General features: G+C 43.5%; 1 protein-coding gene across 2 annotated transcripts; it reads right to left on the reverse strand.

The window, feature by feature from the left end:
- Positions 1–3,552: 3,552 nt before the first annotated feature.
- Positions 3,553–11,247, reverse strand: EEF1AKMT2 (EEF1A lysine methyltransferase 2). Of its 2 annotated transcripts, XM_005424508.2 has the most exons (6): positions 11,240–11,247; positions 10,318–10,383; positions 9,675–9,789; positions 6,458–6,565; positions 5,409–5,625; positions 3,553–4,676 (listed from the first exon to the last, which is right to left on the reverse strand). In XM_005424508.2, exons 3-6 carry the CDS (start codon positions 9,771–9,773, stop codon positions 4,549–4,551), a joined length of 552 nt encoding a protein of 183 aa, XP_005424565.2. In that variant the 5' UTR covers positions 9,774–9,789; positions 10,318–10,383; positions 11,240–11,247; the 3' UTR covers positions 3,553–4,548. The 2 variants fall into 2 exon arrangements, with proteins under 2 accessions (XP_005424565.2, XP_030915761.1); XM_031059901.1 differs by lacking the exons at positions 10,318–10,383; positions 11,240–11,247 and adding an exon at positions 10,113–10,134.
- Between the last annotated feature and the right edge of the window lie 6 nt (positions 11,248–11,253).

The following is an 11,253-nucleotide window of genomic DNA, read 5'->3' on the forward strand; positions in this document are numbered from 1 at the left end:
GCTAAATACCACGCTTAAAGATTTTGTCTGGTATGAAATAACAGGAAATTTGGCAGCCTTACACCAGGCACCCTGGCTTACAGCAGAACAGACACAGCAGAGTATATGCACAGGCAGATTTTCCTCACAATGGCTACAGTGCTGCCAGTGCATTCCTGGAATGCAGAAATACATGGAAGCCACTGTCAGCGATGGAGAGAAGCCTGCTGTGCCTAATGCACCAGAAAAGCTATTCAAGAACTTGTCCTTACATAAAAATAACTCCAAAGAGGCTGTGTCAGCTCAGCTGTGCAGCTTTGCAGGTACCTGTTTGCTGTGCCCTGCACACCTGGCCTCACCCTGCACTCCTGGGAACAAACCAAGTGGTTCCAAATGAGGGATTTCAGTTCATCCCCTCATTTGCCCATTCATTTGACTCTTTGGGCTCGCAGATTTCACAGCCAGTGTAGAACTGAAATAATTCTGATACAAATTCAATGAGAGAACATTGTTTGCTCTCCAGAGAATCACACCTGAGATCTGTGTGGTGGGACATGCACTTCCTCACCCAGGTATAATGAGCTTTGCTGTAAACAGCAACTGCAGGTTTAAAACCCCAAATATCTGAAAGCTCCTTTTTAACATTGGTTGGAAAAGTACAAAGTAAACAAACAAACAAACAAACAAAAAATCCCACAACCCTGAATCTCCTTTGTTATAGGTGTTAAACACCTCAAATCCTATGATACAATCAAGGCAGCTGGCTCTTCCCAGATTTCAGAAATGATGTTGCAACAGTGGGTTTGGATTCCAGAAGGTGAGCCCATAATGCAAACAGCTATTTCAGCCTCAGTGATGCATTGCAACGATGCTCTCAATAATGATTTGCAGGAATATTCTCCTGATGGGACAGAGAGCCTGTAATCACATGCTACATCACTGCTGGCCCTGTCTGGAAAAGCAGCTGCCATAATTCTGTTGGTGTTTCTGATGTAATCCAACAGCTCTTAAAAAACAGTTGTAGCTCCCAGAAATTCTTCATGTTACACCACAAAATTATACTGAGTTTCAAGAACAGAATATTCATTTCATATCTCCTAAGCCTTCAAAAAAGAAAAATCAACCTTTAGAAAAGCAGCCTATGGTCAGCACTGCAGGGCAGGCTGGGGAGGGTTTGGAGTAACTTGGTTTAGTGGGAGGTGTCCCTGCCCATGGTAGGGGTTGGAATGAGATGGTTTTTAAAGTCCATTCCAACCCAAATCATTCCAGGATTCTTGAACTATTCCTGCTCCTTAAGAGCCATCAAATGAACATGCCTCTCTTGCAGATAACAAGCTGGTCACCAAAAAGGAAGTCAAGACTAAGGAAACATTATCCTTCCTTCTGAATTTTCTGTGTTCATTCAGTTGTGCCATGATTTTCATGTCTGGTATTTCTCACTTTTTTTTCCCTATAAAAATGATTATAGGAGTACTTATTTAAAGAAGGTACTGTGATGCTGAAAGGGCAAAGGCTTTCTGTCTTGAGAACCCATTTACCTGACACTCTAGCAGAGTCCCATGTGTAGAAACTCTCCTGGAACAGACATCTCAAATCAATAATTATTTCATTAATATCGCTTGTTCACCTCTCTCGGATATTTCATCCTGACAGTTCAGCTCTGTGATAAATCCCATAAAATTCCAGAGTAAAATGCTCCAAGCTCTTTCAGTAGGACAAACCCTGCAATGAATTCAATGGCCTCTCCCAGTAAATGCCTCAAAAAAGAATCCCTAAACACAGTTTTTGGCAATAGAAGGCATCAGGAGCCAGGTTTGAGCTGCACTAGGCACAGATGTTGGTGGAGGTGCTTTGTTTGGGCTCAGGCACTTAGACCCATCCTCAATCTGCCAGGAATAAAAGGTCAGTCCTGGGAGAATTTCATCCTTCAGCATGCTGTCAATGAAGCAGGGAACACAAACCCTTTCTGTTCTGCCCACACTCTATGCAAAACCACTGCAGGAAGGTTTGCCAGCTCTGCAGCATCATCCAGCCTAAACTCAGTCCTGCAGGAACAGCCTTGGGCTCAGCCCCCTCTGGGATCCATGGAAGATGCTCATTTTACTACCCACAAACCTCATATTTGACAGTGAAATCACAGACAGAGTTTTCAGATAGCAAAACAATAGGAGTGAAACGTGTTTCAAATGCTGCATTTATTCTCCTGCATTTAGCAGCTGGAACCAAGAGTCACACAGCTGGGCAGTCATGAAGATTCCAACCTTCAGGAACCATCATGGAGCACTCCCCCAGCTTCCAGCAAAGACTTGCTCCTCCTAAATCACTGCTTATTCCTCTGCCTCTTTTTCCAAGTTTTGCATCAACACTGAAATGCTGAAATGCATCAACATTTAGAGATCACACCAACATGAACTGCCCCAAATCAAGGACAAGTCATTTCCAAATCCTCATAGCCAAAAACGCCCCACTGCCTAAGTCAGTATTTGAGCAGCTTCCTAGACTCCATTATCCAGAAAATGCCAGGTTTCCAACAGAGCAGATTTTAAATAGTAAGCCTTTGGTTACTGTTGCCTTAAAATAAAGCTCTTGCAACATGTTTTACAAGCATTTTTCTGCTCTCCAGTGACACCTGGAAGTGCTTGGGACTGAAGGAATATGCAAACTACAGCTCAGATGCAGAAATCCTTATTTTCAGGCAATTTTAAGAAGCTTATTTTTTAGCTTTACAAGTTATATAAAAATACTATCCAGAGAACAAAAACTAATAATAATCAATTCTGTGAAAATAATCCTTGCCCTGACCCTTCCATATCTTGTGGAGTGGGAATCTATGGTTAAATTCCAAGTAATTGATTAAAAGAAAATCCATGAGAGTCCTGATTTTATTTTCATCCCATGATTAAATACACATCATGCCTTCATTAGCAAATATTACAGATGGGAATAAAACAGATGCCCAAAACACATCCTGCCAGAGTCCTCGAAAATTAAAATTTCCTTGTATTAACTCTACCTGATGCCAAAAATGTCACAGGCCTTTTTTTACTGAGGCTGTTATCAGCAGTGTACTTTGAATCCTTTGTGCTACCATGCTAAAAAAAAATCCTCTGTTTGGATTCCCAGTTACATTTCCTAGCATTCCAGCTGGCTGCTGGGCAGGGATAGAACACAGGACTACAACAAACGGTAACAAGGCCTTGCTTTTGGCACTCAGGTTAGAACCCAAGTCTGACCAAATATACAAAGAATCACTCTGGGACTGAATTTTTTTCAGCACTGCTGATAACCCATTCTCCCAATTGAATATATTTCATTTTGCAAAAAAGATGCAGCAGTAAGATTTCTATCTTGAAAACATCAACAGATGGATCACAGAGGGAGGACTCACCACTGTGCAAAAGAATGCCTTGATTCCTATCCTGGGAAAGGACTGGAAGTATTTATTGACCCTTAAAGATCTCCTGAGCCCTGGGAATGAGGAGAAGCATGGAAAGTAGGAGAAGCAATTCCCTGATAAGCAAACATGACCTTGCCTGTGAAACAAAACCTGATTGCCTAAGAGGGCCTCCTTGATGTTTGAAAGAACAAGTTTATTGTCACCTGCAAATGTGTTTGTTGAGGCATGAAGAAATCTCATTTTCCTGCCTTTCAAGCAACAGCAATATTCTGAGATTACAAAACAGAAGAAATGAAGGCAACGAAATTGAGCAAAAGGATCGCACACAGAAGTTTAAAAAATACATATTAAAAAAAACACAAGGAATGGATAGTTATGCTTTGAATTCTTTTGGATTTATGCAGTTAAAATCCACCCTGAGAAATTCACTGGAAAACTTCTTGTCATTGTGGCTCTAAAGACATTCCCATATAGCAGGTTAATAATGAAGGAGGCATATGTCACACACCACAGGCTGCAACATCACACCTTTATGTATTCATGAGATCAGGGAAAGGAACTGACCAGGCATGAACACACGCAGGAAAGGGAGATTTAAAACACTCCCTCTGTGGGAAAAGAGCTGAGCTACTTCAGAGGAGACACAATTATGCTAAGTCTGAAAGTCTGAATTTAAAGTACCAACTGGTCCTTTTTGGAAAGTGCTGTGGATTTTGTATTCATTTCCCTCCCTAACAGCCACCCTCGTGTTCATTAAAGAGCCAGCACTTACATTGCAAAAGCTTGTTCCCTATTCCAGTGCACAACAGAGAAATGAGATTTTTGCTTTGTAGGATACCTTTACCTCTATAGGTCACTGCTTACCAGCACAGAAATTAAATACCAGATAATCTTTATGTTTCAAAAACAAATACCATTCGGTTATATTGGTCTCTGTATTTAGCACATCTGATTTTCCTCTCTCTTGCAAACTTGCAGCTTCCCTGAAACAAGTGAGGTTGTAGCAAGGACACAATTTATGGGCAAATTATGCAAAGCTGAAATGTTTCTAGGGCAATGTTTTATAGTCCCTCAGAGCTCCATACATAGTATTTTACTGTGCACTCCAAAAGCATTTATTTACACACGTGTCTGAGGTTTTCTGTCAGGTTTAAAGTTCAGACTTTTCTCATCTAATCTAATTTGTCCAAGATGGATGGCCTCACTTTTTTCCTTTGGAAAACCAATGCTGTAACACTGTTTCCAATTCTTCCTCCAAAGCAAAACTTGGGTGTTGGCAGCTCCTCCAGAATTTCAAATCCTGCCAGACAGAAATTGAAATGCTTTTATTAGAAGGAAGTTGTTTTATTTGCCTCTTGGATAACCCTTTGCAAACCATTCTTTATTTGTCTGGAAAACTTGCAAGTCAGTTAATCTGTGAGTTTATAGGACTGTATTGTTACACTGCACCACTGCTCTATACAGCTGAAACTCTTCCACGGATAATAAAAATCCTAGCTGGCTGACTTGCACAAATTAATGGCAGAAAAGATGAGAACTTGCCAGTAATTTCAGTTCCCCAGAAGGGATGGTTGTTTCAGATCCACACTGAGTTTCAAGCCTCAGGCATGAGATTCAGGAGCTGACTGGCATGTAAAAAAAACCCCTAAGTGGATCAAAAGTGATAGAAAAGGTCACAGACTTGCCAGTTCCCCTAAACATGGGTAACAATGTTACCCCAACTTTGGAGTAATCAAAGAGTGAACTGGGTCTGGTCGTCAAGGACCCCAAAAGTATCAGCCAGCCACACATACACTTTCCCAGGGTAATTAGACTGAAATTCCCAACCTCCAAAGCGTCAGCAAACCTGTCCTCCCTTGGCACTGGCAAACACAGGAGTAGGAGAGGGAAGACAGGCTGCAGCATTTACTAATCGCTCCACCTCCTCTAATCCTGATCTGGGAAAGTCAATATGCTAACACACACATTAAAATTCCCTCATCCCTTTCTTCAGCAACCCCACGCTGGCAGAAGGCTCTGCTCAGCTGCCCACCTTCTCTGAACTCGTTCAGCAGCTCCTCCTTGGTCCAGTTGCAAGAGGTGATGAGGAAGAAGCCCTCTGGTTTCAGCACCCTGCCCAGGGATGCCACGTACAGCTGCCGCTTCCCCGCCGCGTCGCTGGGGTCCAGGCTGATGGCATCAAAAGTCCCCTTGTCAATGCAAATGTCAAAGCCTGACAGCTCAGCTGAGGGTGCCAGGAAGTCTTCTACCTAAACCAGAAGTCTGCAGCTGTGAGAACAATCTTCTACTGCTGAATCTTTAATGCAAAGCAAGACTTTAGGATACGAAGCTTCAATCCTGACAATGGGTGTGCTCAGGGAGGGGTAACTCACAGGGCTATGGCAGCTTCTTTCCTCCCCACACATTGTGTGATGATCTATTTGCTGGAATCTAAAGCTCAAACTAACACACTCGAAGCTCATTCGTTAAATCATTATTTGTACTTTGATCCCTGCCATGTGCCAGGCACTGCACAAATGCAGGAGAACAGACAGAGGCTGCCACAAAGAGATTTTACAGCCGACACACAGGAGCAGAGACATCACACAGGTAGGGAGCAGGAGGGCACAACAGCACAGCAGAGAGCTCAGAATGACAGGCAGCCACACAATCCCAGCGTGGCTGAGGCTGGAAGGGGCCTTTGGAAGTCATCTGCTCCCACCCCTGCTCCAGCAAGGCCTCTCAAGCTTCCTGCTGTTCAGCTAATGGTAGGCATTCTATCACTTAAGGATTTCTTCGTCTGCCTCAAGTCTGAAATTCAGAATGTAGCAGCTAAAATACAGAACTTGACACTTGGTAAACCACTACCCTGTTCCAAGCAGGGAAACTCTTGTTAGCCTTAATGATTATTGCAAACAAAAAACAAATAAAGACCAAAAACCTTCCCGTAAATAGATTTATTTGGGTAGAGTTCTCTCACAAATGAATCTCAAAAGACATCATTCATTCAGTACACTGAGTACATCTGAATATCAATTAGCTCATTTAATCTTGGGCTCAATTGCTTTCTATTTCCTCAATTACCTTTCTCTCAAGACTTACCTTTAATTTAATGTTAGACATCCCTTCTTTGTCTCTTACTTTTTCTGAAAGCTGTATTGCAGAAGGTGAATAATCAATCCCTGTGAGATTCATGTAGCCAGACTTTGCCTAGACAGAAGCAGAGAATCTTAATCAGTGTGCTAGCAATTGTTTTTATCCAGCCAGAACATTCCCTACCTATAATTCATCTCATCTCTCCTCCTCTTAATAACAGGAAAAAACCACAACTCACCTTTTAGTCATTTTTATACCTGTTACCATTACAAGAGCTCATTAGCTGAATGAGCTGAAATAACTTTATTCTGCCAAAAAAACCTCACCAAAATGACTGGTGACTGAAAGCTGGTTTATGTCAAGTGGAAAACTGAGCACAACTGGGAAAAGTAACACCCTGGAGGGGAACAGGCTCTCTTATCTGCACCAAAAGTAACTTAGAAACCAGGAATTTTCAGTGATTACGTGACAGATGCTGCAAAATAAAGGAAAAAATCCTCTCTGACATGTACCATGGGAGACTGAGCAATTATTTAGTTTATAACCTGAATTTTAAGAGCCAAAAGATGTAATACATTGCACTGGAACAGAAATCCACTGCAAAATCATACATTTTTCTAATTATTCATGCTAATGTCTATTTGAATACAACTATTTGCATGCTGCCAGGTGTCTGTATCAGCAATTTTCAGGCAGGTTATGCACCACATATAATAGCACACAGAGACTTTGTTAATCTAAGTTTGTTGGAGATAAGGGTAACTCAGTTTAGGGAACTCACTGAGATCCCAGCAGCCCTTTGGCAAAGCAGGTGGGCTCCTGGCATCAGCTGGAGCTGGGCATGTTGGAGGGAGCAGGGACACATGTCCTGGCTCTGAGGTAGAGGCTGAAGGGACCAGCTTGGGGTAGAAGGTACAAACTCAGGGCATCCCACGTGTCTGGCAAGATCCAAACCTGACGGAAGAGCTCTGATCCTCTGGCCAGCTGCAGGCTGTCAAAGCAGAGACAGGGAGGAGGCTGGGCTTTGGAAAAACACATGGAGTGCTGTTAAGCAACCAGCTGCCTGTCTGCTTGTTCCAGAGGCTGACACCCCAATTGCCAGGAAAACGATGAGGAGTTTCCACAACTGTCCTTCCTCCTTGCAGCAGCCCCCCAGGCCTGAGCTCGGTGCTAACCAGCTGTTCTGAACTGAGGGCTAATTGCAGCTGAACACAAAGCCACTGTTGTTTGCATGGGATGGAGAACATTTATTGCTCAGGCTCCTGCCCACGTTCCTCCCTGGAGCAAAGCAGGCTTCCTCAGATGCCTGTGCTGAAGGTTTGGGGGTGGAGGAGTGGTTCCCACAACAGCTCCTCTGTTTGCAAAGGAAAGGCTTGAGTCACTTGAGGGAGTTCCCATTCACTCCTCTAGTCTCGGGGGCAGAGAAGGAAGGTTTAGAGATAAACAACATTAGATGCTGCGGAACCTGTAGGGCCTGACTGTGACAGGAAGGGATCCCTCACTTGTGCCAAACGTGACCACACTGCACCCTGCAGCTGCCCTGGAGGTGATTTTACAGCACTCTGCTGCTGCTGCTGCTTGGAGCAGAATACTGAAGAGCAGAAGGAGTTTGGAACATTATCTGCTCTGCCCCGTGTTTAGGGCTGACACTCCCACTTGGTGAACACTCTCCACTCCAGAGATTATTCAATCTCCAATAGTGGTGGTTCCCACATTACTTAGAAATATAAGAGAAGGCCAGAGCTTTCTGTGGCAGCAAGGTTTCTTCAGAAGAGCTAGAATTTTTGGAAGGCAAAAGAATTATGTCGTGAATCCAAGCTCCCAGATCCCTGAAGTTCACAGGGACAATAAAAACAGCAAGGAGTGCCACTTATGTGATACTTATGTACCCTCCAGTAGCTCCCTTGCAGAGAGCTGCTACTCATGTCCTCTATGACTGAGTTTTTCCCAGTATTGCCATTTCTATCCCATCATGGAGTCCAACACCAATGGCAGAACACTCCAATGGTAGCTGCCAAAAGAATTCCAACTTGATTTCCAAGCCTTGCAGCTACCACACAAAAAATTCCTTTTACATCAACTAAGCAAGTGAGATGCTGAATTACTCAGCAAAAATAAACAAGGTAATTTTTGAAGCCACTTTTCAAGAGGGAACTGGACTGACAATTTCCTATGAAAGAAACCACAGTACTGTGAGGTGCTTAATGTAAGGGAGGAGGGTGCTCTCACAGGAGTTAATAGTTTTTAAAAGCTATCAAGCTGTCATTTTCCCATTATAGTATGAAAAATCAGTTCCCATTTGCAAGTGGAGTCAGTATAAAATGGAAGTCTTACAAATAAGATTTTTCTGTTGGGTACTTCAACCATGATAGAGCTATCACTGCTCTTAACAATCACCATTATCAGGCTAATTTCTCTTAGTGAGATGAGCAATTTCTGCTTTTCGTGACATAAATTCTCCTGTGCTGTGGTGTAGCAGCCAGTCTCCATAAAGGCTTTAAAATCTTCTAAAATCAAAGTCCATGTTAAATAAAAATTCCACTTCAAACCAGACTTTGACTTCCGGTCCTTCCAATTCCTACAAGAACTAATGGAGCCAAAGGGGAATGCAAGACAACAGAAGCTGTGACAGTGTGACAGCCCCTTTTTTACCAACTCCCCTGCAGTATTACACCAAAAAAAACCCCAATCAAAACCAGGAAAAAATTCTGGAATTCCTGAACATCTTGTGCACAACAAAAACATGAGAACACTTCAGAACACACCTGATCAGATTTCCCACCCTGACAGAAATGGACACCTCTTCAAAAGAAGTGTTAACAACTTTTTAAGTTATTTACATAAAATCCCTTGGGTTTACCTACTTTTTTGTATCAATGATGAGTGTTATTATCAGAACTGAGTGCAGAGAAAGAGTCTGGTTTTGTACATGAGGGTACTTTGTGAACTAATCAACTTAATTTCCTTATCTGGGGTTGTTTAAACAACAGTGGGAAGGAATGCAGTTTTAAATGCAGGGAAACAGGAAGGTAAAGTTAAAACAAGGGATGCTCAGGCTGATTGATTTAGAGAAATACTTCAAATTTTGAAGCCTGAAGTATTGATACTTTTGGTGTTTCACACAGGTTACAGCTCCCCATGATTACCCCTGCCACTTGTGAGAACTGTATTTAAACTGCTCTGATTCTGTATAAAAAATACACAAACTTTGCAAAATACCAACCAATTCAACCAGTAAAACACCGTTCCCAGTCCCAATGTCAAGCACAGAGCTGTCAAGAGGGACCTTGTGCTTTTCCAGCCACCTGATTATGCGCACCATGCTTTCCTCTCCAAACCTGCAAAAAACAAGGGCTCAGGTAATTAAACCAGAAAAAAAAAATGTGCAAAAGGTACAGCAAGTTTATTTCGTCACTCACTCTCTCCAGCTTTGCAAAGCCCTTTTTACTGTTACTCAAGTAAAAGCTGCCATAGCTCATATTTAATGTTTGCTCTGTTCAGATGGAAATTAATCCTGCAGCCTTAAAATTCACTGAAACACCAACTCTGGCAGGTGAAAACATCCATATATTAAAAAAGGAAGCAGCAAGGGTAACTTGTGTAGTTAAAGCTGAGCTGAGGGATAAAAAGCACATTTGCCAGTAACATACAGCTCAATTACCAGCTCAATGTCTGTGTAATGACACTTGTCCAAGTGCAGCTGAGCAACCTTCACTGTGAAATTGGGACAGAGAGGAACTGCTGGTTTCAATGGGAAAACTCCCCATCATTTTGTCACCAACTCGTTGAATTGCTGTCTGTAGTTTTGCAATGTCTTTCATGGTAAAGAAACGACAGAAACACTCTGCAGAAGTTATTTTGTTTACCAGATTTCTCCGGTATCTCCAATGTCTTCAAAAGTTTGCAGTTCTCTTTCGTAGGCAGCATCCCAGCTGGAGTTGGGAGAGGAAAAAGGAGAGGATATCATAATTAATACTGGGAAATATTTAGATTAAAGAGGGATGGGAAGAAAAATTTAAAGATAGATTTAAGTTAGATATTTGGAAGAAATTTACTGTGTGGGTAGTGAGGCCTTAGTCCTTAGCACAAGAAGAACATGAACACGTGGGAGAGAGTCCAGGGAATGTCTGGAGATCTCCAAAGGCTGGAGCCAGGCTGGTAGAGCAGTGGGTGGATTCACCTGGAGAAAAGGCTCTGGGGAGACCTCAGAGCCCCTTCCAGAACCTAAAGGGACTCCAAGAGAGCTGGAGAGGGGCTGGAGACAAGGGATGCAGGGGGGACACAGGGAATGGCTTTAAGCTGAGAGTGGGTAGATTTTTGTGGGTTATTTAGACGGAATTGCTCCCTGTGAGGGTGGGGATGCCCTGGCACAGGTGCCCAGAGCAGCTGTGTCTGCCCCTGGATCCCTGGCAGTGCCCAAGGCCAGGCTGGATGGAGCCTGGAGCACCTGGGACAGTGGGAGGTGTCCCTGCCATGGCAGGGGTGGCACTGCATGGGATTTAAGGTCCCTTCCAACCCAAACCATTCCATGATTCCATGAAAGGCTGAGACCACTCTATCCTCTGTGCAGCAGTACCACTCTACAGATAATCACAGATCCTCTAAACAAATAAACAGCACATAAACCAGAGATCGGTTCGTGCCGAGAGGGACACCTTAAACACCTTCCATGTCCCCTCCCCGCGCCGTGGGCAGGGCCGCCTTCCCCAGCGCGGGTGACTCCGAGCCCCGTCCCGCCCGTGCCCGTGGCCGCCCCGGTGGGGCACCCGCCCGTTCCCCGACACTCACTGCTCCCTGGTGCC

The sequence above is a fragment of the Geospiza fortis genome, unplaced genomic scaffold (genome assembly GCF_000277835.1).
Source record: "Geospiza fortis unplaced genomic scaffold, GeoFor_1.0 scaffold452, whole genome shotgun sequence".
Classification (NCBI taxonomy): Eukaryota; Metazoa; Chordata; class Aves; order Passeriformes; family Thraupidae; genus Geospiza; species Geospiza fortis.

Excerpts from the sequence above, each read along its gene's own strand:
- EEF1AKMT2 (XM_005424508.2), bottom strand. The coding sequence starts at position 9,773 with ATGGTGCGCATAATCAGGTGGCTGGAAAAGCACAAGGTCCCTCTTGAC. Across the intron at positions 5,626-6,457 it reads TGTCTAACATTAAATTAAAG|GTAGAAGACTTCCTGGCACC; the intron begins GTAAGTCTTGAG and ends CTTCTGGTTTAG. Across the intron at positions 4,677-5,408 it reads GCTGAACGAGTTCAGAGAAG|GATTTGAAATTCTGGAGGAG; the intron begins GTGGGCAGCTGA and ends TCTGTCTGGCAG.